Source organism: Thamnophis sirtalis, unplaced genomic scaffold, assembly GCF_051295495.1.
Source record: "Thamnophis sirtalis isolate CommonGarterSnake01/CBP01778 unplaced genomic scaffold, rThaSir2_p1.2 scaffold_13, whole genome shotgun sequence".
NCBI lineage: Eukaryota > Metazoa > Chordata > Lepidosauria > Squamata > Natricidae > Thamnophis > Thamnophis sirtalis.
In genome coordinates this window covers 9,224,974-9,252,922 of record NW_028261393.1, presented here as the reverse complement: position 1 = coordinate 9,252,922, position 27,949 = coordinate 9,224,974, and the positions used below count along the sequence as shown (strand labels likewise).

The window sequence follows — 27,949 nt, the reverse complement described above, 5'->3', positions numbered from 1 at the left end:
CTCCCCTTTTGTATGATTAACCAAAGCCAGCCTCCACAGATTCACTCTCCAATATCTGGGGAGAAATTACAGTAGGAATACTGTTCAAAGTGTTTAAAGGACGGATGTGTAGAGAACCAAAAACATGACTTTGCAGGAAGTAAGCAGAGAGGATGGTTGGCAAAACATATTTAAGCCCTGAAAACTCAAAGCATGAGTCATTCCGATCTCTCTTCCTTGCAGAATTCAGTTCAAAGCAATACTGGTGCTCAATTGCCAACTAACCAGGCGGTAAGTCAATATGCGCTTAATGTCTGTTATCTCATTGATTTTATTCCTTGCCTCCTGTTAAAAATGTTTAAAGTCTGAATTTGTAGGGAACCCTTGACATGACCTTCAGGAAGTTGGCAGAGAGGCGAGTTGGAAAAACACCAACCAGAACCAAAACATATAAGAGGAGCTAAGAATTATCCCTGTCTCTCTTCCTTGCAGTATTCGGCTCCCAGCAATACTGGTGGTCAATTGCCAACTAGCCAGAGAACCCAAAATGTGCCACTGCCGAAGGTAGGCAGAGAGGATGGTTGGCAAAACATATTTAAGCCCTGAAAACTCAAAGTGTGAGTCATTTCTATCTCTTTTCCTTGCAGAATTCAGTTCAAAGCAATACTGGTGCTCAGTTGCCAACTAACCAGGCGGTAAGTCAATGTGCCTTCAATGTCTGTCTTCTCATAAATGTCCTCCATGTTATTCCTTGCCTCCTGTTAAAGATGTTTAAAGTCTGAATTTGTAGGGAACCCTTGACCTTCAGGAAGTTGGAAAAAGTTGGCAGGTTGGAAAAACACCAACCCAGAACCCAAAACATATAAGACGAGCTAAGACTTATTCCTGTCTCTCTTCCTTGCAGAATTCAGTTCAAAGCAATACTCGTGTTCAATTGCCAACTAACCAGAGAACCCAAAATGTGCCATTGCCAAAGGTAGGCAGAGAGGATGGTTGGAAAAACATATTTAAGCCCTGAAAACTCAAAGCACGAGTCATTCCTATCTCTCTTCCTTGCAGAATTCAGTTCAAAGCAATACTGGTGCTCAGTTGCCAACTAACCAGGCGGTAAGTCAATATGCACTTAATCTCGGCCATCTCATTGATTTTATTCCTTGCCTACTGTTAAAAATGTTTAAAGTCTGTATTTGTAGAGAACCCTGGACATGACTTTGCAGGAGGTTGGCAGAGAGGCTGGTTGACAAAAACACAAACCCGGAAACTCAAAACTAGAGAGAGAAACTTAAGACTTATTCCTGTCTCTCTTCCTTGCAGAATTCAGTTCAAAGCAATACTCGTGTTCAATTGCCAACTAACCAGAGAACCCAAAATGTGCCATTGCCGAAGGTAGGCAGAGAGGATGGTTGGCAAAACATATTTAAGCCCTGAAAACTCAAAGCATGAGTCATTCCTATCTCTCTTCCTTGCAGAATTCAGTTCAAAGCAATACTGGTGCTCAATTGCCAACTAACCAGGCGGTAAGTCAATATGCACTTAATCTCGGCCATCTCATTGATTTTATTCCTTGCCTACTGTTAAAAATGTTTAAGTTTGAGTTTGAGTTTGAGTTTTATTTAGCTTGTATGCCGCCCTACTCCCAGGAGACTCAGGGCAGCTAACAATAAGAAGGGAAGCGGGGTACAAGAATAAAAACAACAATTAAAAATTCAGCAACAGTCATAACATAGAATGGGGCTGGATAATTCAACAGCCCCTGGCCTGCCGGAACAGCCAGGTCTTAGTTGCTTTGCGGAAGGCCGGAAGGGTAGTAAGGGTCCGAATCTCAATGGGGAGATCACTCCATAGGGCCGGAGCAGCTACAGAGAAGGCCCTCCTCTGGGGGGACACCAGCCGACATTGGCCGGCAGATGGAATCCGGAGGAGGCCTAGTCTGTGGGATCTAATAGGTCTTTGGGAAGTGACTGACAGGAGGCGGTCTCTAAGGTAACCACGTCTGATACCATGTAGGGCTTTAAAAGTAACGACTAGCACCTTGAAGCGTGTCCGGAGACCAATGGGAAGTCAGTGCAGCTCGCGGATGATAGGTGTAATGTGGGTGTACCTAGGTGCACCCACAATCACTCGCGTGGCTGCATTCTGGACTAACTGAAGTCTTTGAACACTCTTCAAGGGCAGCCCCATGTAGAGCTCATTACAGTAATCCAGTCTTGAGGTGACGAGAGCGTGAGTGACTATCCAAAGGGCCTCCCGGTCCAGATAGGGTCGCAATTGGTGCACCAGGTGAACCTGGGCAAAGGCCCCCCTGGTCACAGCCGACAGATGATGTTCTAGAGTCAGCTGTGGACCCAGGAGGACTCCCAAATTGCGAGCCCTCTCCGAGGGGCGTATAATTCACTCCCAGGCTGAGAGAAGGAATAGCTGGACCATCCTTGGGAGGGAGCATCAATAGCCACTCGGTCTTGTCAGGATTGAGCACAAGCTTGTTCATTCCAATCCAGACCCTGACAGCCTCCAGGCACTGGCACATCACTTCTACCGCTTCACTGAGTTGGCAAAAGGCAGACAGATACAATTGTGGATCGTCCGCATATTGATGATATTTAATCCCATGCCAGCGTATGATCTCACCCAGTGGCTTCATGTAGTTGTTAAATAGAAGGGGGGACAGGACCGAACCCTGCGGCACCCCGTAATTGAGGGGCCTAGGGGTCAATCTCTGCCCTCTAACCAACACCGACTGCGACCTGTCCGAGAGGTAGGAGGAGAACCACCGAAGAACGGTGCCTCCCACTCCCACCTCCCGCAACCGTCGCAGAAGGATACCATGGTTGATGGTATTGAAGGCCGCTGAGAGGGCAAGAAGCACTAGGATAGAGGAGTGACCCCTATCCCTGGCTCGCCAGAGATCATCGATCAGCACGACCAAAGCAGTTTCCGTGCTGTAACCAGGCCTGAAACTGGACTGAAAGGAATCCAGATAATCAGTTTCATCCAAGGACCGTCAGAATTGAAAGGCCACCACTTTCTCAAAAACCTTCCCTACAAAGGGGAGATTGGAGACTGGACAATTGTTACTCAAAATGGCTGGATCCAGAGAAGGTTTCTTCAGGAGGGGTCTCACCACCGCATCCTTTAGGAGGTGCAGGAAGGACCCCTCCCGGAGAGAGGTGTTAACTATTGTCTGGATCCAGCCACGATCGAGACCAGCCAGGAGGGACACAGGTCCAGTATACAGGTGGAGGCACTCACTGCTCCCATGGCCTTGTCCACTTCTTCAGGAGTGACAAGTTGAAACTCGCTCGATAAAATTCGCTCAAGACCTTCCCCTGGTACCTCGGCTGGTACCGTGCAATTGGAGTCCAGATCAGTCCGAATCCGAGCGACTTTATCCATTAGAAACTGAACAAATTCCTCAGCTCTACCCTGTAAAGGGTCATCCGCATCCCTCCCTTTCAAGAGGGAGTGGGCTATTCTAAACAAGTTGGCTGGGCACGATTCAGCGGATGCAATAAGAGCGGCAAAATGCTCACATTTCACCTCCCGTATTACCACGAAATAGCTCCTGATAAAGGCTCTCATCAGTACTCGGTCTGACTCGGAGTTACTGGCCCTCCAGCAGCGCTCTAGGCGTCTCTTTTGGCGCTTCATCTCCCGGAGTTCCTCTGTGAGCCAAGGAGTTCTCCTGGATCCACTACCTCGGAGGGGCCATAAAGGCGCAATCCGGTTTAGGGCCCCCACCGCCGCTGTATTCCAAGCAGCGACTAGGGACTCTACCGGATTGTGGACGAGAGTGTCAGGTAATTCTCCAAGTGCTGTCTGAAATCCCATAGGGTCCATCAGGCACCTGGGGCGGAACCACCTAATCGGTTCCTCCTCCCTACAGTGGGGGATTGGTCTCCAAAAGTCAAGCCTCAGTAGGAAGTGATCAGACCATGACAAGGGCAAGATCTTAATGCCCCTCAAATCTAGATCACATCTCCACTGCTCTGAGAGGAATATGAGGTCAAGTGTGTGCCCCGCTGAGTGAGTCGGACCCTGGATTACTTGGATCAAGTCCATGGCTGTCATGGAAGCCATGACTCCTGTGCCCCACCAGAGTGTCCACCGAGCGAAGGCAGGTTGAAATCCCCCAGCATCATAAGTCTGGGGAACTCTCGGCTACTAGAGAGTAGCCAGCTCGGCTACTGACTCAAGGAGCGAGGGGAAGGCTGTTACAACACTGTTGGGAGGAAGGTACGTTAGCAACAGGGCCACTAGACCCTCAAGGTCCAACTTCACCAACAAGGACTCACACCCGACAAGCTCCAGAGCAGGGATCCTATGAGGAACTAATGACCCTCGGATGATGATAGCTTTGCAGGAGGTTGGCAGAGAGGCTGGTTGACAAAAACACAAACCCGGAAACTCAAAACTAGAGAGAGAAACTTAAGACTTATTCCTGTCTCTCCTCCTTGCAGTATTCAGCTCCCAGCAATACTCGTGTTCAATTGCCAACTAACCAGAGAACCCAAAATGTGCCATTGCCAAAGGTAGGCAGAGAGGATGGTTGGAAAAACATGTTTAAGCCAGGAAAACTCAAAGCATGAGTCATTCCTATCTCTCTTCCCTGCAGAATTCAGTTCAAAGCAATACTGGTGCTCAATTGCCAACTAACCAGGTGGTAAGTCAATATGCATTTAATCTCTGTCATCTCATTGATTTTATTCCTTGCCTACTATTAAAGATGTTTAAAGTCTGAATTTGTAGGGAACCCTTGACATGACCTTCAGGAAGTTGGCAAAGAGGCGGGTTGGAAAAACACCAACCCAGAACCCAAAACATATAAGAGGAGCTAAGAATTATCCCTGTCTCTCTTCCTTGCAGTATTCGGCTCCCAGCAATACTGGTGCTCAATTGCCAACTAACCAGAGAACCCAAAATGTGCCATTGCCAAAGGTAGGCAGAGAGGATGGTTGGCAAAACATATTTAAACCCTGAAAACTCAAAGCATGAGTCATTCCTATCTCTCTTCCTTGCAGAATTCAGTTCAAAGCAATACTGGTGCTCAATTGCCAACTAACCAGGCGGTAAGTCAATATGCACTTAATCTCTGTCATCTCATTGATTTTATTCCTTGCCTCCTGTTAAAAATGTTTAAAGGCTGAATTTGTAGGGAACCCTGAACATGACTTTGCAGGAGGTTGGCAGAGAGGCTCGTTGACAAAAACACAAACCCGGAAACTCAAAACTAGAGAGAGAAACGTAACACTTTTTCCTGTCTCTCTTGCTTGCAGTATTCAGCTCATAGCAACACAGATTTTTTCCAACAACCAGTTTTCTGAACTGCTTAGAAAGTTAACAACCGGTTCTTGCGAATAGGTGCGAACTGGCTGAATCCCACCACTGGGGTGGGTGATGTCTAAATTTAATTTAACTTAACCTAACTTAATTTAATTTAATTATTTCTATACACTTTACAACATGTAAATCTTTATTCCCTCCCTCAATTTACATAGTGCAAACCACAGTGGCCCAGCTAGGGCTTACCCCTGTGCTGAAAACATGACAGAATAATTTACAAAGATGTCAATAATCCAGGATGGCATTTTTCCCTTGCAGAATTCAGGTGGTCAATTGCCAAGAGGGTGTCACTATGCATTCAATGTCTATCATTCATATCTTCCCTGTTAATCCTTGTGACTATAACAAAAGTCAGCCTCCAGGGACTCACTCCCCCTGGCATTCAAGAAGAACCTCTAGAGGATTCTGGACATGTCTGGGAATGCCTAGAGAATGAATTTGTAGAGAATCAAGGACATAGCCTTGCAGCTGATAGGCAGTAGGATAAACACTGAACATCCAAAACATGAGAGAGAAGCTAAGAGTCATTCTGTCTCTCTTCCTTGCAGTATTCAGCTCGCAGCAATACTGGTGCTCAATTGCCAACTAACCAGAGAACCCAAAATGTGCCATTGCCGAAGGTAGGCAGAGAGAATGGTTGGCAAAACATATTTAAGCTCTGGAAACTCAAAGCATGAGAGAGAAGCTAAGAGTCATTACCTATCTGTCCTCATTGCAGACTCCAGTTCGCAGCAGTATTGCTGGTCAATTTCCAACTCACCAAGCGGTAAGTCAATATCCATTCAATGTCTGTCATCTCCTTGATGCCCTCCATGTTATTCCTTTTCTACCGTTGAAAACATTTAAAGGATGAATGTGTAAGGAATCCTGGACCTGACCTTGCAGAAGCTAGGTGGAGCCCCCACCCTCTATGGTTCCCAGGGAAATCTCATAGGGGGGGGAACCAGCTTGGGGTTAGGGTTAGGCCCCCTTGAATTTGAAGAGCAAACCTGACCTTACCAATGGATTCCTAGTCCCACGGTATGGTTAGGGGAGGGTCGACATTTTGAGCCCCCACCCTCTATGGTTCCCAGTGAAATACATTGGGAAATCCCATAGGGGGGAAAACCCCACTTAGGGTTAGGGTCAGGCCCCCTTGAATTTGGAGAGAAAAACTGACCTCGACACTGGATTCCTAGACTCTCAGTATGGTTAGGAGTGGGTCAATACATATCACGTATGTGTGAGGGGAACCTTCACCTTTACCTTAGGCAATGAATAGTGGTCATAGAATGGTAGCTTATGCTGATTTTTTGAGATTCCTTTATATTCTTCTTAGATTTCTTCCACCTTCAACAAATGCACCTCCATAGAGTCCCCAGGATATAATCACAATAGGAAGAGTCATAAAGTTGGTTTCATTTTTACTCTCACTTCCAATGTATGACTCCCTAAAAAATAGATCTACCAGCCAGGGCATAAAACAACTCCAAGAAATAGTTTAAGATTGGAAGACATGGAGAGACATAGTCTATAGAATCATGTCAAGAGTTGGACATGATGTAATGGATGTCATCATCAGTGGATCTACCTGCCAAGTTTGAGTGAAGAATCCAGCTCAATAGCAAATCTTGTAGCCGAAATCTTGACAATTCAAGACAAATCTGAATTTATAACTGCATATCTTTTCATTTTCTAATTTAATTGGAGTCGAAGGATGTGTAGGAGGTTGAAGTGGCAATAACATGATTTAGTCTCTTTTGGGGGCATAGGTCTCAGACTGATTGTGCATTTGATCCTGCCATCTTACATACTGAAGATGTCAGTGTTGGCATAGTTGGAGACCTCCTTGGTGTTACTTTTTAATCTTTTTGTTTCTGTTTCAGCGTTTGAATACTACACTTGGAAATGGAACGATGGTCAGTAGCTTTTGTTTATTTTCTGTCATTCCTTTTTTTCGTATTCTTCTTCGATCTGAACAAGCATCCCTTTTTTCTCTTTTCTTCCTACACACACACACACATCTCCAGTGTCAACAATGCATAATTACAGGAAGAAGTACAGCTAGACATTTGTCCCATTTTTACATTTCGTTGAAGTAGCTGATCCTTTAGAAATCGATCCAGCATCCAAGTTGGGCTCGTGTTTGTGATGGCAATTTTATCACAGTAGACGTGATTCCAGCTTTTTCCCTTTTTTTCATGGGAATCCACAGATGCTGGATTGTTCTGAAGTAGCCATTTCCTTTTGTAATAAACTTGTCACATGGCTTCCTTGATAATGCCTATTTCTAGCAGGGATGGCATTCTGCAAGGGTTCTGATTTCTGGTTTCGATCCCAAGAACTATCTTCATTAAAATAACAATCTTACGTGTACATTTCCTGAATCATAGACTTGGTGTCTTGCTTCCTTGAGCCGAGGTGGCGCAGTGGTTAAATGTAGCACTGCAGGCTACTTCAGCTGATTGCAGTTCAGCAGGTCAGCTGTTCAAATCTCACCGGCTCAGGGTTGACTCAGCCTTCCATCCTTCCGAGGTGGGTAAAATGAGGACCCGGATTGTTGGGGGCAATATGCTGACTCTGTAAACCGCTTAGAGAGGGCTGAAAGCCCTATGAAGCGGTATATAAGTCTAACTATATTGCCTATTTCCAATGGTTGGCATGGTTTAATGTTGATTTCATTGTTGGGGTTAGTTGATGCCTACATTGAATAAATTGAATGGAATTAAAATATACTAATACCCTATGAGCCAAGGTGGCGCAGTGGTTAAATGCAGCGCTGCAGGCTACTGCTAGATCAGCAGTTCAGCGGTTCAAATCCCACCGGCTCAGGGTTGACTCAGCCTTCCATCCTTCCGAGGTGGGTAAAATGAGGACCCAGATTGTTGGGGGCAATATGCTGACTCTCTGTAAACCGCTTAGAGAGGGCTGAAAGCCCTATGAAGCGGTATATATAAGTCTACTGCTATGCAGCCTTCAAAGGCCACCCATTTGATTGATATAAAACACAGTGGTCCCAGAATGGCCCTATCTCTGTCCTGGAAAGATGACAAAATTATTACAGTGGGACCTGTAATAATTGGTTCTGACCGAATTGGGTGCCGATAAAAAAAACCCACTAAATGTTTCACTCTGTTCACAAACACATCCTCGGGTGGCGATCAAACACAACTGCAGTGATTTTCTCTTCTGCACCCATGTTTTCTTTTGTGTACCCGCATGCACAGTCTGTCTTGCTTCTGGTCCCAAGCAAATCAGGTGCTGATTGAAGTCCTGGAATGGATTATGGTCATGACCCAAGGTACTACTATACATAATCCAGGGTGACATATTTTTCTCCTGCTTGCAGAATTCAGGTGGCCGCAGAAGGGTTGGTAGATTTCCAAGTAACAACAGGGTAAGTCAATATGCGCTTAATGTCTCCCATTTCCCTGATGTTTTCTCTGTTCTTTGTGTCTTCTTCTGGTGCCATATTTGTTCTGACCCTCTCCTCCATCCAGTAACGAATGCCGAGATAAGCTTAACTGGAATGTACTTTATTAGCAAGAAACCAAAACCTTGGTGGCTGAAAGCCAAGCATAACAAACAGATAAGGACCTTGGCAGTAACTCAGACAAGCCTTGGCAGCAATCCAGCCTGCCAAGCTAGTTACAAAAGTTCTCCAACTTTTAGTCAATGCGTTGATTTCTGCAAGAGTGGTGTGTGCACAAGCAGTCCTTTTTATAGTCTGGAGAAGAGCCTAATGACCACCAGCTGAGTGCAATTACCTCCTGTACTTGCGCAACTGTTCCTGATGCCTATTAGCTCTTTGGTGTCGGGCATCCAGGAACAACTCACTGTTGACATCAGGAACACACTCTCTTGTCTCCTCCCCACTGGTCCAAGGCTCAGGCGCCTCCTGGTGGCCAACCAGCCTCTCTGCACCCTGTTCGGAGGCGGAACTCTGTCCAGGGTACTCCACAACCTCCAGAGCCGACTCATAGGGCCCCTCACTGTTGGAGTCTGGTGGCAGCTCCAACGGCTCCTGCTGGGCCACAACACATATCTGTCATTGGATGTTGGCAATCATGTTGGTGATCCTATTCCTTGGGTACATAACCATAATTGTTCTCATGAAACTCAGGCATTCCAAAGTATCTCCCAATATTCCAGGAGGTTGTGAGTTTGATTCTAGATAGAGGCTGATATTTCTCTCTCTGGGTACCATGAGAATATATTTGATGAACATACCTCTGCATTAGCATCAGGAAGGGCATCTGGCCATTAAAACACTCTGTTAGCTTCATTCAGTTGCCTAGACACTACCCCACAAGGGATTATGGGGTCGTTCGATGATGATGATGATGATGATGATGATGATGATGATGATGATGATGATACTCTTTGCAGCCTTCAAACCCCTGCCCCTCTCCCATTTATTTGCATAAATGGCAGTGGCCCAGGCATATCCCACCCATGTGTTGAAAAAATAATGACAAATTAATTACAAAGATAAGTATAATCCAGGGTAAACTATTTTTCTTGCAGCCACCAGGAAGCCGCAGAAGAGGTAGTAGACGATCATATCCCCATAAGGTAAGTCCTTATTCATTAATTGAGAATTGATAAATTGAGGAATTGAAATTCTGTCCACTAGAGATGGTAGTGGTGGAGGGGTTGGAGAAGTCATATTGGGGTAGTGGAGTAGTCCTTTGTTTTGCCTTTCAGAACATAAATGGCACTCTTGTAGCGGGAATGAGAGTAAGTATATTCTGTTTGTTATCTGCCACTCCTTTCTTTCCTGTCCATTATTCTACTGAACAAGCATAACAAGCAAGGGTGTCAAACTCGATTTCATTGAGGACCGCATCAGGGTTGTGTCTGACATTGGGGGAAGGGGTATGATGGATGTGGCCAGGGTGGGCGTGGCCAGGATGGGCATGGCCAGCTTAGGTCACTTGAGTCAGGGCCCCTGGGGTGGCCCAAGCACTCTGCCAGCCAACATGGGTTCCCAAGCTCCATTTTTGGCTGTGACGGCCTCCCGCAACCCTCTGCCAGCTAAAACAGAGCTCAGAAAGGCCGCTTGTGACCCCTCCCAAGCTCCATTTTCATCTTGCAGGCCGGTCCTTCACAGTTTCCAGGGCGGCTCTGTCCGTGGGCCATATCCCACAGTCCGGATCCAGCCCCCAGGTCGTGAGCTTGACACCCCCTGTCCTAACATAAAGGTTTTTCCAGAATCATCAGGGAATAATTACAGAAGGCAGAGCCAAAACATCTTGCTTTTTCACATTCCTTTGAATTAACTTACCATATCGGAGTAAAATTATTCATTTGGTTGTCTCATAGCGCGAGAATGGCACCTATGGAGGCAGAATGATGGTAAATAGCTTTTAAGTATTTTCTGCCACTCATTTCTTTCGTATTTTTCATGTCCACTGAAGAACAACCCTTACAGGTGAGAGTGGCTGGCAATCATGTGACTGGGTGGGCGTTAACAACTTGCAAAATGTGGTGAAATTCACTTAACCACGCTCTTGCTTGGTTCCCTTTAGGGCAGGAAAAGAAATAATACTGAAACGATGGTAGGTAGTGTAAATTTGTTTTCTGCCATTGTCTTCTTTTACGTTCTTCTTCTACCTAAACAAGAATTCCTTTTATCTCTTATTCCTACACCAAAAGCATGTCTTGAGTCCCCAGAACAAAAATAAGAAAGGATGAGCCTAAATATTTGATCTTTTTTTCTTCCTTCCTTCCTTTCTTCCTTCCTTCCTTCCTTCCTTCCTTCCTTCCTTCCTTCCTTCCTTCCTTCCTTCCTTCCTTCCTCCCTCCCTCCCTTCCTTCCCTCCCTCCCTCCCTCCTTCCATCCTTCCTTCCTTCCTTCCTTCCCTCCCTCCCTCCCTCCTTCCTTCCTTCCTTCCTTCCCTCCCCCCCTCCTTCCTTCCTTCCTTCCCTCCTTCCTTCCTTCCTTTTAAGCCAAAAGTATCAACCCAAAGGTTGTTCAAAAGAATTAACAAACCAACAGCATGTTTCCTACCTGGAGAAGGAAGGAATTGTTCTATAAGATACCAAGGGTGCTAATGATGGTTGGGGAGGTTCTGGGTATTTTCTCATCAGAGGACAACACTGAACTTTTCTTTCCCTTTCAGAACATGTTTAGTAATAGCCCTTCTGGAAGGCAGGTAAGTGGTTTTTGTTTATTTTCTGCCATTCCCTTCTTTCACATTCTTCTTCCATTTGAAGAATCCCGCTTTTACCTCTCTTTCTTCTGTTCTAAAAGCATCTCCAGTGAACACAATCAGAAGATGAAGATTCAAAATGTTTGGTCTGTTGTTGGTTCCATTGTTAGAGTTAGGCGCTGTTAAAATTGAATGAATCAGATAAAATAAATTTAATATAATATTCTCTGTTGCTTTCAAAGGAATACATCTTATTTGTATAAATTGCAGTGGGTCAGGCCCTCACATGTGTCAAAAGCACAAACTACCAAAACAGAATTACAAAGAGAACCACAATCCCGGATGAATCTGAGATTCATTTCTTTCGTATTTTTCACGTCCTCTGAAGAACAACCCTTACAGCTTTCTCCTAAGCCAAAAGCATCTGCAGAGCAGAGGGTAGGGGGGGATTCTACCGGTTTGGATCGGTTCAGGGAAACTGATAGCTCCGAGGATCAGCTGGGAGCGACCAGGTTCGCTTCAACAATCAGGTGGGCCCACACCTGTCCCTGTGTTCTACTGACCCATATCTTCTCAGTTGATTTGTGCAGTAGAGCGGATTGCTGCGCCTCAGCTGTTGTTACTCCCCAGCAGTAATGTGGAAGATAAGTTTTCTTTAAACTGTGCATCTAAAAATTTTTTTAGAACGTCTTCTGTAGGTGTGGCCTGCTTTGTTAGAGTGGTTTGCCAGCCATGTGACCAGGTGGGAGTGGCTTGCCCACCATGTGACCGAGTGAGAGTGGCTTTCCAGTCATGTGACTGGGTGGGCATGGCCAACTTGCAAAATGTGGTGAAATTCACTTAACCACGCTCTTGCTTATCAAGCAAAATGCTGGCTCAGAAACTCTGGCATTTGAAGCACGCAAGTCTTAAAGTTGTCAAGTTACAGGACCCTTGTACCCCTAACCCTTTAGGAAAAAAAAACCCAGGGGTATTGAAAGTTGAGAGCTTTAAGACTTGTGGACTTCAACTCCCAGAATTCCTCCTCTCGCTTTTCATCTTGATGATGTGCGGACAGGCGGGGGGAGGGAACTGGTTCTAAATGGCACTGTAGATTTGTACAGAAGAGGTTAGAACTGGCAGGAACCCACCCCTGAGCGCACGTTAGGTGCGGGCGTGCGCAATCACCGAACCAGTTGTTAAACCGGCAGGCTCTCACCACTGCTCCAGACCCAGCAGAGCATAATTAGTAGAGGCAGAGCTAAAATATTTGCCCTGTTTTTACATTCCATTCAAACAGCTAACCTGTAAAAAAAAATGCTTCCTGCCGCCGAATTGGGCTAATCTTTTGGGATGGCAATTGTCCTTGAATAGAACTGATTCTGTCTTTGGCCCTTTTACTCTAGATAAGAGGATGCTGGAGGTGCTAGGTTGTTCAAAAGAATTAATTTAATACACTGGTGTCTTTTTGGTCCCGATCATTAAACGTTCTGTGAAAAACCATCCTTTCCCATCTGGAGAAGGAAGGGATTTTTCTATAAGATACCAAAGATGGTAAGAATGTAATGGTTTTGAGAAGTCCCAGGTGTTATGATTTCACAACTGAGCAATTCCCATTTGGTTCTCTTTAGGGCATGAAAATAAATGATAATACTCAAACGACGGTAGGTAGTGTTTATTTGTTTTCTGCCATTGTTTTCTTTTACATTCTTCTTCTACCTAAACAAGAATTCCTTTTATCTCTTATTCCTACACCAAAAGCATGTCTTGAGTCCCCAGAAGAAAAATAAGAAAGGATGAGCCTAAATAATTGATCTTTTTCCCTTCCTTCCTTCCTTCCTTCCTTCCTTCCTTCCTTCCTTCCTTCCTTCCTTCCTTCCTTCCTAGGTGGCGCAGTGGTTAAATGCAGCACTGCAGTTCAGCAGTTTGGCTGTTCAAATCCCACCAGGCTCAAGGTTGACTCAGCCTTCCATCCTTCCGAGGTGGGCAAAATGAGGACCCGGATTGTTGTTGGGGGCAATATGCTGACTCTGTAAACCGCTTAGAGAGGGCTGAAAGCCCTATGAAGCGGTATATAAGCCTAACTATGGCTATAACTATTGCTTCCTTCCATCTATCCTTCCTTCCTTCCTTCCTTCCTTCCTTCCTTCCTTCCATCCTTCCTTCCTTCCTTCCTTCCTTCCTTCCATCCTTCCTTCCTTCCTTCCTTCCTTCCTTCCTTCCTTCCTTCTTCCCTTCCTTCCTTTTAAGCCAAAAGTATCAACCAAAAGGTTGTTCAAAAGAATTAACAAACCAACAGCATGTTTGTTACCTGGAGAAGGAAGGAATTGTTCTATAAGATACCAAGGGTGCTAATGATGGTTGGGGAAGTTCTGGGTATTTTCTCATCAGAGGACAACACTGAACCTTTCTTTCCCTTTCAGAACATGTTTAGTAATAGCCCTTCTGGAAGGCAGGTAAGTGGGTTTTTGTTTATTTTCTGGCATTCCCTTCTTTCACATTCTTCTTCCATCTTCCATCTTCCATCAAAAATCCCCCTTTTATCTCTCTTTCTTCTGTTCTAAAAGCATCTCCAGTGAACACAATCAGAAGATGAAGATTCAAAATGTTTGGTCTGTTGTTGTTTCCATTGTTAGAGTTAGGCGCTGTTAAAATTGAATGAATCAGATAAAATAAATTTAATATAATATTCTCTGTTGCTTTCAAAGGAATACATCTTATTTGTATAAATTGCAGTGGGTCAGACCATCACATGTGTCAAAAGCACAAACTACCAAAACAGAATTACAAAGAGATCCACAATCCCGGATGAATCTGCGATTCATTTCTTTCGCATTTTTCACGTCCTCTGAAGAACAACCCTTACAGCTTTCTCCTAAGCCAAAAGCATCTGCAGAGCAGAGGGTAGGGGGGATTCTACTGGTTTGGATCGGTTCAGGGAAACTGATAGGTCCGAGGATCAGCTGGGAGCGACCTGGTTCGCTTCAACAATCAGGTGGGCTCACACCTGTCCCTGTGCTCTACCGACCCATATCTTTTCAGTTGATTTGTGCAGTAGAGCGGATTGCTGCGCCTCAGCTGTTGTTACTCCCCAGCAGTAATGTGGAAGATAAGTTTTCTTTAAACTGTGCATGCAGGTGTAGCGCACGCAGTGGTGGGTTTCAAAAATTTTTAGAACCTCTTCTGTAGGTGTGGCCTGCTTTGTGGGAGTGGCTTGCCAGCCATGTGACTGGGTGGGAGTGGCTTGCCGGCCATGTGACCAAGTGAGAGTGGCTGGCAGTCATGTGACTGGGTGGGCGTGACCAATTTGCAAAATGTGGTGAAATTCGCTTAACCATGCTCTTGTGTCAAAAACACAAACTACCAAAACAGAATTACAAAGAGACCCACAATCCAGGATGACTCTTGTTCTCTATCTTGTAGAAAACCAGCAGTAGCCCAACAGAAAATCCATTGTTGAAGATGCTAAATGTAAGTCAGTGTTTGTGTGTCTATGTATGTATATTTGTATCTATGTATGTGTGTGTACATATCTATGTGTGTGTGTGTGTTGCACTCATGACCAGGTGGGAGTGGCTTGCCCACCATGTGACCGAGTGAGAGTGGCTTTCCAGTCATGTGACTAGGTGGGCATGAGCAACTTGCAAAATGTGGTGAAATTCACTTAACCACGCTCTTGCTTATCAACCAAAATGCTGGCTCAGAAACTCTGGCATTTGAAGCACGCAACTCTTAAAGTTGTCAAGTTACAGGACCCTTGCACCCCTAACCCTTTAGGAAAAAAAACCCCCAGGGGTATTGAAAGTTGAGAGCTTTAAGACTTGTGGACTTCAACTCCCAGAATTCCTCCTCTTGCTTTTCATCTTGATGATGTGCGGACGGGCAGGGGGAGGGAACTGGAACTTGTTCTAAACGGCACTGTAGATTTGTGGAACCTCTTTTATAGAAGAGGCTAGAACTGGCAGGAACCCATCCCTGAGTGCACGTTAGGTGCGGGTGTGCACAATCACCGAACCAGTTGTTAAACTGCCAGGCTCCCACCACTGCTCCAGACTCCCCAGGGCATAATTAGTAGAGGCAGAGCTAAAATATTTGCCCTGTTTTTACATTCCATTCAAACAGCTAACCTGTGAAAAAAAAAATGCTTCCTGCCGCCGAATTGGGCTAATCTTTTTGGATGGCAATTGTCGTTGAATAGAACTGATTCTGTCTTTGGCCCTTTTACTCTAGATAAGAGGATGCTGGAGGTGCTAGGTTGTTCAAAAGAATTAATTTAATACACTGGTGTCTTTTTGGTCCCGATCATTAAACGTTCTGTGAAAAACCATCCTTTCCCATCTGGAGAAGGAAGGGATTTTTCTATAAGGTTCCAAAGATGGTAAGAATGTAATGGTTTTGAGAAGTCCCAGGTGTTATGATTTCACAACTGAGCAATTCCCATTTGGTTCTCTTTAGGGCATGAAAATAAATGATAATACTCAAACGACGGTAGGTAGTGTTTATTTGTTTTCTGCCATTGTTTTCTTTTACATTCTTCTTCTACCTAAACAAGAATTCCTTTTATCTCTTATTCCTACACCAAAAGCATGTCTTGAGTCCCCAGAAGAAAAATAAGAAAGGATGAGCCTAAATAATTGATCTTTTCCCCTTCCTTCCTTCCTTTTTTCCTTCCTTCCTTCCATCCTTCCTTCCTTCCTTCCTTCCTTCCCTCCCTCCCTCCCTCCCTCCCTCCCTCCTTCCTTCCTTCCTTCCTTCCTTCCTTCCTTTTAAGCCAAAAGTATCAACCAAAAGGTTGTTCAAAAGAATTAACAAACGAACAGCATGTTTCTTACCTGAAGAAGGAAGGAATTGTTCTATTAGATACCAAGGGTGGTCATGATGGTTGGGGAAGTTTTGGGTATTTTCTCATTAGAGGACAACACTGAACTTTTCTTTCCCTTTCAGAACATGTTTAGTAATAGCCCTTCTGGAAGGCAGGTAAGTGGTTTTTGTTTATTTTCTGCCATTCCCTTCTTTCACATTCTTCTTCCATCTGAAGAATCCTGCTTTTACCTCTCTTTCTTCTGTTCTAAAAGCATCTCCAGTGAACACAATCAGAAGATGAAGATCCAAAATATTTGATCTGTTGTTGGTTCCATTGTTAGAGTTAGGCGCTGTTAAAATTGAATGAATCAGATAAAATAAATTTAATATAATATTCTCTGTTGCTTTCAAAGGAATACATCTTATTTGTATAAATTGCAGTGGGTCAGGCCCTCACATGTGTCAAAAGCACAAACTACCAAAACAGAATTACAAAGAGAACCACAATCCAGGATGAAGCTGCAATTCATTTCTTTCGTATTTTTCACGTCCTCTGAAGAACAACCCTTACAGCTTTCTCCTAAGCCAAAAGCATCTGCAGAGCAGGGGGGGAGTGGGGAATTCTACTGGTTTGGATCGGTTCAGGAAACTGATAGCTCCGAGGATCAGCTGGGAGCGACCAGGTTCGCTTCAACAATCAGGTGGGCCCACGCCTGTCCCTGTGTTCTACTGACCCATATCTTCTCAGTTGATTTGTGCAGTAGAGCGGATTGCTGCGCCTCAGCTGTTGTTACTCCCCAGCAGTAATGTGGAAGATAAGTTTTCTTTAAACTGTGCATGCAGGTGTAGCGCACGCAGTGGTGGGTTTCAAAAATATTTACAACCTCTTCTGTAGGTGTCGCCTGCTTTGTGGGAGTGGCTTGCCAGCCATGTGACTGGGTGGGAGTGGCTTGCTGGCCATGTGACCAAGTAAGAGTGGCTGGCAGTCATGTGACTGGGTGGGCGTGACCAATTTGCAAAATGTGGTGACATTCGCTTAACCACGCTCTTGTGTCAAAAACACAAACTACCAAAACAGAATTACAAAGAGACCCACAATCCAGGATGACTCTTGTTCTCTATCTTGTAGAAAACCAGCAGTAGCCCAACAGAAAATTCATTGTTGAAGATGCTAAATGTAAGTCAGTGTGTGTGTGTCTATGTATGTATATTTGTATGTATGTATGTGTGTGTACATATGTGTGTGTGTGTGTGTGTGTGTTGCACTCGTGCTGATAAATAAATAAATAAAGGCAACACAAATGCAACACAAATGCAACACAAATGTAACAAGGCAACATTATTCACAGACATATAAATGGGGGTAGGTATGTATATTTGTATGTATGCTTGTGTGTATGTATATATATGTGTTGCATTTGTGCGATAAATAAATAAATGCAACACAAATGCAACACAAATGCAACAGAAACGCAACACAAATGCAACAGAAATGCAACACAAATGCAACACAAACGCAACACAAATGCAACACAAATGCAACACAAATGTAACAAGGCAACATTATACACAGACATATAAATGGGGGTAGGTATGTATGTTTGTATGTATGCTTGTGTGTGTGTGTGTGTTGCACTTGTGCTGATAAATAAAGGCAACACAAATGCAACACAAATGCAACACAAATGCAACACAAACGCAACACAAACGCAACACAAATGTAACAAGGCAGCATTATGCACACACACATAAACGGGTGTAGGTATGCTGGTCTTGTTGTATTTGGGTCTTTTCTCATGTAAGATTGAGATTGCCTTCTAAAACCTCAGGCACCGAAAGGATCCTGAAAAGAACTGAATTAGCTCTTTGCAATCTTGAGGTTGAATGAATTTATATAGGTGATACCAAGTGATGGTTTCAAAAGCATCTCCAGAGCCCCCAAGAACCAGCAGATACCAGGTGTGTTTCACTAAGCTCACTGGAGCACCACTATGCTCCACTATGTTCTCATCGTGATGCCAACTGGCCTCCCTCTTTCATATTTTTCTTCCATCTCAAAAAGTACCCCTTTCGTCTTTTAGAACTTGCTTGAAAGTGGTGGGAGTGGATTAAATGTAAATACTTTTAAAATATTTTCTGCCATTTCTTTTTGTCATATTTTTTGCTTCCATCTCAAAAAGTTTCCCTTTCATCTTTTAGAACTTGTATGGCAGTGGTGGAAGTGGAACGAGTGTAAGTCCTTTTTAAATATTTTCTGCCATTTCTTTTTGTCATATTTTTTGCTTCCATCTCAAAAACCCTTTCATCTTTTAGCACTCCCATGGCAAGGGTGGAATATGTGTAAGTACTTTTTAAATATTTTCTACCATTTCTTTTTGTCCTATTTTTTGCTTCCGTCTAAAAAAGCAATCCTTTCATCTTTTAGCCCGTGCATGGAATTAATGTAAGTACTTTTTAAATATTTTCTGCCATTTCTTTTTGTTATATTTTTTGCTTCCGTCTCAAAAAACAACCCTTTCATCTTTTAGCACTCACATGGCAGTGTAAAAAGTGGACCGAATGTAAGTACTTTTAAAGTATTTTCTCCCATTCCTTTCTGTCTCATTTTTTCTTCTGTAGCAAAATGCGTCCCTTTCATCTTTCTTCCTCCTAATCGAAAAGCATCCCCAAAGGCTGCATAATATAATCTCAGGAAGAAGAGCCAAATACTTAGTTTGTTTTTACCTTCCTCTCCAATAAAGAGCCGAGGTGGCGCAGTGGTTAGGGTGCAGTACTGCAGGCCACTTCAGCGGACTGTGATCTGCAGTTCAGCGGTTCAAATCTCACTGACTCAAGGTCGACTCAGCCTTCCATCCTTCCGAGGTGGGTGAAATGAGGACCCAGACTGTGGGGGCAAGTTGCTGACTCAATTTGCTAAAAAATCTGTAAACCGCTTAGAGAGGGCTGAAAGCCCTATGAAGCGGTATATAAGTCTAATTAATAAATAAATTAATTAATAAATAACTGATCCCTAAAAAAGGAGCAGCAGACAGGTAAGTTAATGTGAAAATTCTCCCTAGGGATTGAGCAGCAAAAGGAGAGAAGCTCTCCACCCAGAGGTGGGTCCCAGATCCTGTTCCAACTGGTACCGCTGGAACGGGCCTGGAGGTGTCCACATGGACATGTGCATGCATCTTAGTGCCTCCAAAACACTCCAGCTACTCAGCGGAGCGTCGTGCAGGTGCTGTATGCACCGTGCACATACGCGGAAGCGCCAAAGACTTAAAAGGCCAGTAAGGAGCTCAAGCGGGCGGGTGGGCCCTCCGGAGCACCATACCGTAACGGTATCCAGTACTCCGGGCAGGTTCTGGTACACCATTACTGGGGCGTACCGCCTGCAACCCACCCCTGGCTCCACCTCTAGACCAGTTGCAGTGATTTGTGATCAAGAAGGAAGTTTGATTTTTGTTTATTTACTGCCATTTTTCTCATTTCTTTTTGCGTTTTTCTTAGATAATAGATTTGTATCAGTTCCTTGTTATTTCCTTTTTGTAATGGTTGGTGTGGCTTTATGGTCATATGATGCCTTTCCCATTTTTCATTCTCTTTTCATTATTGTACCTTCTTTTATGTTGTTGGTTTCAAGGCTGAAGTTGGGGGTGGGGAGGAGGCCATCAAAATTGAATAAATCAGATTAAATTAAAATAATATCCTCTGTGGATTTCAAAGGAAGCAATCTTATTTGGGTAAAATGCCATGGCTCAGGCCCTCACATGTGCCAAAAACATGAGCCAACAGAACAGAATTACAAAAAGGTCCAGGATGACTGTTGTTCTCCTTCTTTCAGCAACAAACTCCAAGTGATCTGCTCCTCAGGATATTGTCTGTAAGTCATTATATATTTTTAATGTCTCTCATTTTCTTTTGTTTGTGCTTCTTTGTTGTTCCTTGCGTATGTATCCCCGATACCCAGAGGTGGCATTCTGCCAGCTTGTACCAGTTGACCTGAACTGGTAGTGGAAATCGCAGGGGAAGGCACCCCCACATACCCACACTGGCTCTGTGCTGTCCCATTTTGTCACTTTTTAAAGCCGAAGTGCATGCACAGAAGGCTGAGCACATGCCCAGATGGGGCGTGGTCACATTTGTGAACCGGTAGGGAAGGTAAGTGAATGCCACCTCTCCCGATACCCACTAGAGATTTATTCTCTAAAGCATTTCCCAACATTCCAGTAGCCACTTGAGTTGGAATTGTAAAAATAAATGTCTACTGTACTACTTTATGTTACAAATGTAATGCAAAGATATTTCTCTGGCAATATTTTGGTTGTGTGAATGTGGAAGTGTAGCAGCAGATTGAGGTTGGTTTAGCAATCTACTTATGAAAGACCAGGACTCGAGACCATGAAGGTGCGAGAGAAACAGCTTTATTTGATGCATCAAGAGTTCAGCGTGTTCACACACCAAAATCTGAACTGCCTGGGCTCTGCCCAGGATGCTGCTTTTATGCCATGTTCCACACTGTGCATTCTCAAGGCGTTTCCATACACGAGACAAACATGACATTTCGAAAAGGAGAAGTTCATTTTGGAATGTTACAAACAGAGAAGTACATAGGAAAAATACAAAAAAGAGAAGTTCCTATAATGTCTTAAGCTATCGGCCGTTTCACCTCTGTTCTATCTTACACCCATGCCTGGCTTCCTGTGCCCCTCCTTTACTCCTCCGTAATATTTGTAAGACTTATGAGGAAGTTAGGAGTCAAGACAAGTGCACTAAAGTGAAAAGTCAAGCTAATATAAATTTATAAGGTCCATTCTATTAAGACCACCTAACCTGGCCAGCCACTGGTGGATTCACCTGTGCACCCACTCCTGCCTCAGAAGAATATTTCAACCAAGGAAGAAAAGATTCTCTCAGAACTGTTGAATATATGTGCATCTTTTTGTACCTTTTCCCTCAATGCTGTTTGCAAGAACATACGTATTTTATCAGACAGTGAAGATACCAAAGATGGTGCTGATGGCATGATTTAAAAATTCATTTTTGTTATCAGAGTGGAATAGTCACCTTTTGCTTCTCTTTTAGGGCACAAAAGGGGTCAGTGGAGGTCAAATGCGAGGAAGTAGTTTTTGTTTCTTTTCTGCCTTTCTTTCATGCTCTTCTTCCATCTGAACAAGCATCCAGGGTATAATGACAGCAGCTGGGGCCAAAATATTTGGCCTGTTTTATCTTCCTTTCCTGCAATTGACCCCTTACAAATCAATCCAGCAGCCACATTGAGGTTAAAATTGCCCCTGAGAATTGTGCAGCAATGGGGGTGGGGGATTTAGATCTCATTTATGGATATGCTTGTGGAGAAAAGGAGCAGGTGATGGCATGCATGTGATGATGAGCCACACCGAGTTGTAGTGAATTGTGACATCGAGAAGGCAATTTCATATTTATGTGATGATACAGTAGCATGCGTGTCAATGTTCATGCATAATCAGGATTTCCTGATGCCCTTTGAATTAGAAGACCACCAAGATCTCTTCCAACTCTACCATGGTATCCAGTGGTGGGTTTCAAAATTTTTAGAACCCTCTTCTGCTTTGTGGGAGTGGCTTGCTGGCCATGTGACCGGGTGGAAGTGGCTTGCCGGCCATGTGACCAGGTGGGAGTGGCTTGCCAGCCATGTGACTGGGTGGGCGTGGCCAACTTGTAAAATGTGGTGAAACCCACTTAACAACGTTCTTGCTTAGCAACCAAAATGTTGGCTCAGAAACTCTGGCATTGAAGTGTGCAAGTCTTAAAGCTGTCAAGTTACAAGACCCTTGCACTCCTAACCCTTTAGAAAAAAAAAAACCAGGGGTGTTCAAACTTGACAGCTTTAAGACTTGTGGACTTCAACTCCCAGAATTCCTCCTCTCGCTCTTCATCTTGATGATGTGCGAATGGGCAGCGGGGAGGGAACTGGAAGTGGTTCTAAACAGCACTGTACATTTGTGGAACCTCTTCTATAGAAGAGGTTAGAACTGGCAGGAACCCACCCCTGATGGTATCCTATATTCTAAAGATAGCAGAATTGATAGAATTACAGTTAGTGATGATTATTGTAACAGAGTGGAACTGATTCATCCTGTTTCCCCTTAGAGTAGGTTGCAAAGTACTGGCAGTGATGAATTTTTGTAAAGTATCTGTTACCATAAATACTAGACTTGCTGTGTTGTTTTTTATATTGCCTAGTGATTACCATGCCTTTCCCATCTTTTTTGTAATTATTGTACTCTCTGTTAGGATGTTTGTTAGAGTTGGGTGGTATTTAAGTCAAATAAATACAATAATACCATCTATGGCCTTCAAATGCCTCCCCTTCCATTTGATTTGTATAAACTGCAGTGGCCCAAAATGGCCCATCTATGTGCTGAAAACATGACAACACAATTACCGAAGCATCCATAATTCACTAAAACTTCTTTTTCTCCTTCTGGCAGAATTCGAGTCCCAGCCAACCACGGATAACGTTCAGCAGGTAAATCAATATGTATTTAATGTCTTTAATTTATGTTATGTTATTCCGTATACATAACCACAGGATATCCCTTGGAGACTCAGTCACCTGAAACATCTCCAGACATTCCAGGAGCAATTCCTGTAGGAATTTGGTTGCTCTTAGGAATATTTATTAAACTAAAAAAATGCCCACTGTGGCCCTCAAAGGACTCCTCTTCACTTGAATAAACTGCAGAGACCAAGGCATGGCTAACACATGTTCCAGAAGCGTTGGCTGCCACAACAGAATTACAAAGACATTCGTAATCCAAGATGACAATTTTCTTTCTCATTGCAGAACTTAGGTGCCGACCAAACAGTTGGCGGATTGTTGGGTATGTAATATGCATTTAATGTCTCTCATTATTTCCTTCTTCATCAAAAGACATTCCAGAATCCTCAGAGCACAAATACAACAGGCAGGTCCAAAACATTCTAGAAAAATGACAAATAAGTCATTTTCACAGCCCTGGTTTATGCTGATTATTAGTTTTGGGGAGAATAATAATATCATCTTTCAAGCCAATTAATCCTTTGTAAATGTTATCTTCTTTACTCTCACGTAAATCAGGTGAAATTTATTTTTGTGGAATAGCAGCAAAACTTCCAATGTAGATTCGGTTCCACTTCTCCAGGAGTGAAAACTGTGACCAATTGTGTCCCACACATGCAGTGGTGTGCTTGAGGGTATTTCTCCTGTATTCCCTCAAACTACGCAAGCAAACATCCTGAGTTTTCATGTCATGGCATCATCACACAATATGCAGTACATGATTTCCCATCTGGGTCTACCAAGAAGCTAAGGAGCTCAAAGAAACATTCCAGTAACAGCTTCTGAAATTAGACACTTCATTAAAAGTTTCATGAAGTGTAACCAGAGGTGGGATTCAGCTGATTTGGATTGGTCCACCTGAACCGGTAGCTTAAATCGTGGGTGGCTTCGCAGCGCCCTGGCTTTATGCCATCCTATTTAGGCATGTTTTTTAGGCCGGGTGCATGCATGAAAGGCACATGCATGAACGAAGTGTGTGATACATGGAAGGCCGGGTGCATGCGCGGAAGGAGAACCATGGTAACAAAATGTGAAACCCACTACAGGGTGTAATTCACATCATCTGATATATGGAATGGTTAGAGAGCTGTGGGGCTCTCTGCGATGAAGTATGGAAGAAAAGGGGGAGATTAGTTTCTTAAATATGCCAATGGCACTCCTTGAAAGAAGAATTAGTACTTATTAACTAACAGATTCAATCCTTTAGGCTGGTTAAGTCATTATTGTTATTCTCAAAAGGTTCTGGCAGACTTTTTGTAAATCTTGGTGATCATAACATAGCTCAAATCAGGGGTGGGTTTCTTGCCCCGTTCCAACCGGTTCAGTTGGAACGGGGCTGGCGGTGTCCTTGTGCACGCGTGTGGCACACACATGCATACTAGCGTCTGTGCGATGCTCCAGCTGCTCCAGTCGCCGTTCCTGGAAGTTAATTACTTCCGGGTTCACCGAACAACCGGTTCGCAGGGACCGCCGCAACCTGGTTGAAACCCACCCCTGGCTCAAATCCTATAATCACTGCAGCAATTATATTTTAAAATGTTTCATTTAGTAATTCCTTCCCTTTCTCTCGCTTCATTTCTATCTGAAACACAAAAGAGAAACTGAACCTGGAAAAACAGAAATAATGAAAATGATGGAAATAACTGAATATGCTAGAAAGGAGTTTTCTGCATGTCAGGAAAATGAATAAAATTGTTCTGCTCAAGGACATCCAATGATTCCAGCCTGCTCAGCGCTTGATGGTGATGGTGGCAGTAGATAACAATAGATGGCTTGATTTTAATTTGCTTCCTGTAATAGAATAGTTTGCTGTCTTTGGTGTGAAAAAAAATATGAAAATAAAAATAAATAAATTCCAATTGCACAAGCATCACTTGTTTCATGGGCATCTATGAAGAGGAGATTTGATACTGATTGTGATCCTAAATACTGCAATAGAATATAACTGAACTTAGATTAAAAGTTTTCCACTTATGTGCTGGTTTGGTTTGGGTTAGATTCTGGTCTCGTTATGTACAAAACTGTATAAACTGAAGAAGGCGGGGCTTAGAAGTGTGAAGACAGACTTTCAGGCTGCTCCTGAATATCCATCTAAACCGGATCAGCTGGATGGTTCTTTTTGGACCCAAGCTGTCCCGAAGAGACAGTGAAAGGTAGGGGTAGATCAAGTGGTCCCAGAGACACCTGCAAAGTTTCTGGTGACCCAGGAAAAACCCTCCTTGCCAGCCAAGGCTACTGCTGACAGCCCTAAATGTATTGGATAGAAGCATGTCGTGTTGGTGAGAGTTTTAAAACCTTTTTTCTATTGGAAAGAGATCACTCTAAATTTGGAAATTCAATTTAAAATAAGGCCGACTAGTGAGAAAAGCAACGGGTATAAGTTTTGCCAATTGAAGGATCTTTATTCTTTTTTTTCCCGTTTTTCTTTTTATCTCCGGAAGCCGGGCTGGACTTTCTTGCAATGCAGATCGGCTTTCTGTGTTTTTCTTTTTATCGCTGATATTCTTAATTCTGGACATTGTGGGGACATTGAATTTAAACTTAAAGTGCTTTGAAGATCTGTTTTTTTATCTCTCAGCTTGCTCTTTAGTAACTCTTGTTATTTTTTCTTTTCTTTAAAAAAAAGTTTAAATGGAAGCCTTAATATCGAGTTGATACAAGTTAACAAACCAACACCAGTTAACACTGCCATCTAGCAGACTTGAAATATTGTTACCAAAAATTTCCCCTTTAAACCATTTGACTAGACTGAAAAAAAAAGTAGGCTTTATTTATGCAGCTGGAGCTTTTTACTATCTGGAATTCTACCTTAGACTGAATGACAAAGCAGCAAAGGAAACTGAGAATGACCTTGGAAAGACTTTTATCTTGTGGGTGGGTGGGGAGACTGAACTTATTTGTTCTAGCTTGGTGGCAGTTTTTATATTATTTTTATATTATTCTGCTGGGGAGATACTGACTTTTTTCTTTTTTCTTTTTTACTCCTTTTGACTTTTTGACTCCCTCCCTCCTTTTTTTGTGGCTTGAAGTATCTTTGTTTTTTCCCCTTTTTTCCCTATGTTTTCTTTTTGCATTTTTTTCTTTTGAAGATATTGGGACATCAATGGATGGCTCATCTTAAATTTTGAGCAAATTGAGTTTTTTGAGTTTTTTCCCTCGCTCTCTCTTCTCTTTTTTCTCTTTTACCCCCTTTCTTAAGTCAGATTTTCACTCTTCCCCCCTTTTTCTTATGCCCTTTTTTCATTGCATTTATAATCCCATACCTTCAAAAATTATTGAGCACGAGTAGAAAAGTAACTCCTGTTGGCTCTACAACAACAACCCCTGCCTCCTCACTGGCGGGAGGTCAGAGGTCAATACAGTCAATGCTTCAGCAAGAAAAAGAGAAAGGAGCAAACTTTGAGACAATCATGCAAGGGATACAGAAAATGCAAGTAGGACTTGATAGTAGGGATGATAAGTTAGACACCATTGTAAAGAAGTTTGAGATTATGGAAAAAAGAATGAAGATAATAGAACAATAAAATCAAAGCATAGTACAAAAAGTTGATAAAATGGAAGGAAAAATGGAAAATATGCACAACTGGATGATGAAATATGAAGACAGGATTCAAAAAATTGAAGGTAAAATCCAAGAAGGAGAGAAGAAAACTGAGAAGTTAGATAGTAGACTGAGCGATGTGGAAAGGGAGAGTAGTGGAATACTAAGATGGGAGATGGATAGGTCTGAATTTTTCTTAAGATTTCAAAACATAGAAGAAGAAAAGGGAGAGAACTTAGTACAGATAATATCCAAGATCCTGATAAACGTATTAGAGATACCCCAAGAGAAGATGATCGATGGCATAGACGAAGACTTCTGAATACATACAAGATATGCAATGAGAAATGCTCTTCCAAGGGTCGTTCATGTACGATTTACTAAGAAAACAATCAAATTACAAATCCTACAGAAAATGAGAGATAGAAAATTAGAATACAAAGGCAAGGAGATCGTAGTTCTCAAACAAATTTCGAGAGAGGTGAGAGAGAGGAGAAGACAATACCAATTTTTGACTAAAGTTCTGATTAAAAAAGGTGTTAATTAAAGATGGCTCATACCAGAAGGTCTACTATGTACATGGCAAGGACAAAGGCACAGGATAGATACAATTGATAAGGCAGAAGCTTTCTATGCAGAATATTTTAGAGAAATGGCTGAGAAAACTAGGAAAGATGATTTTGTGGCACAACTACTGGAAGCACCTACAACTGAGACTGAAAAAGTAGACGGAGCTGTAGGTGGAATTGAGAAAGAAGAAGTTTTAGAACTTTTAAACAGAAATATCAGAGAAGAAGAAGAAATAAGAGGAATGAAAATTTAAAAAAGAAGAATATAAGCTACAAGCGTTTGCAGATGATTTAGGTTTTATCCTTGAAGATCCACTAGAAACAGCACCCAAACTGCTAGAAAGAATAGAGGAATGTGGAAAAGTAGCAGGCTTGAAAATAAACAAAGACAAAACAAAGATTATGACAAAGAATATACCAGCAAGACAAAAGGAAGAATTGTCAGAAGCTTTGCAGATTCAAATTACAAGCAAGGTTAAATATTTGGGGATATACCTATCACCTAGATGCAGAACTCTCAAAGAGGACAATTATACTAGACTAAAACAACAAATTGTGACTGACTTGATGAAATGGGAAAATTTACAACTATCAATGATGGGAAGAATTTCTACAATTAAAATGAATATTCTACCTAGAATTTTATACCTGTTCCAGACAATCCCAATCAGATTGGGTAAGGATTTTTTTCAAGACCTAAATAAAATAGTTTTGAAGTTTATTTGGCAAGGGAAAAAAGTTAGAATAAAACTTAAACTGTTACAAGATGCTAGAATTAGAGAAGGATTGGGTTTACCTGATTGGGAGTTATACTACCAAGCAACAAACTTGATGTGGATTAAGGAGTGGATAATACTAAAAAATTCTAGACTATTTAATGTAGAAGGTCATGACCTACTGTTGGGATGGCATGCTTTTTTATGGTGTAAGGGAACTAAAGCACATGGCTATTTTAGAAGACATTATATAAGGGAGGCTTTGTTATTAAACTGGGAAAAGGTTAAAAGATTACACTACTTAAAAATTCCAGTCTGGATAT

The 27,949-nt window shown here is 42.8% G+C and overlaps 1 protein-coding gene and 2 long non-coding RNA genes across 3 annotated transcripts; all 3 read left to right on the top strand.

Moving 5' to 3' along the window:
* The first annotated feature begins 220 nt into the window (after window positions 1–220).
* On the top strand, window positions 221–664 carry LOC148043015 (uncharacterized). Its single transcript, XR_015698266.1, has 3 exons — window positions 221–270; window positions 472–543; window positions 627–664. It is a non-coding gene; the product is annotated as an uncharacterized LOC148043015 (long non-coding RNA).
* A 4,181-nt stretch (window positions 665–4,845) lies between these two features.
* Window positions 4,846–21,250, top strand: LOC148043014 (uncharacterized). The gene is made up of 22 exons (XM_087727998.1): window positions 4,846–4,914; window positions 4,998–5,045; window positions 5,868–5,939; window positions 6,038–6,085; window positions 7,185–7,217; window positions 8,648–8,695; window positions 9,826–9,873; window positions 10,006–10,038; window positions 10,624–10,656; window positions 10,830–10,859; window positions 11,424–11,456; window positions 13,064–13,096; window positions 13,856–13,888; window positions 15,888–15,920; window positions 16,377–16,409; window positions 17,365–17,412; window positions 18,435–18,467; window positions 18,549–18,575; window positions 18,661–18,678; window positions 18,764–18,796; window positions 20,062–20,100; window positions 21,191–21,250. The coding sequence occupies exons 5-22, from the start codon at window positions 7,215–7,217 to the stop codon at window positions 21,248–21,250; spliced, it is 618 nt and encodes a 205-aa protein (XP_087584124.1). The 5' UTR covers window positions 4,846–4,914; window positions 4,998–5,045; window positions 5,868–5,939; window positions 6,038–6,085; window positions 7,185–7,214.
* Window positions 21,251–23,043: 1,793 nt separating this feature from the next.
* LOC148043013 (uncharacterized) lies at window positions 23,044–24,670 on the top strand. Its single transcript, XR_015698388.1, has 2 exons — window positions 23,044–23,083; window positions 24,397–24,670. It is a non-coding gene; the product is annotated as an uncharacterized LOC148043013 (long non-coding RNA).
* Window positions 24,671–27,949: the final 3,279 nt, after the last annotated feature.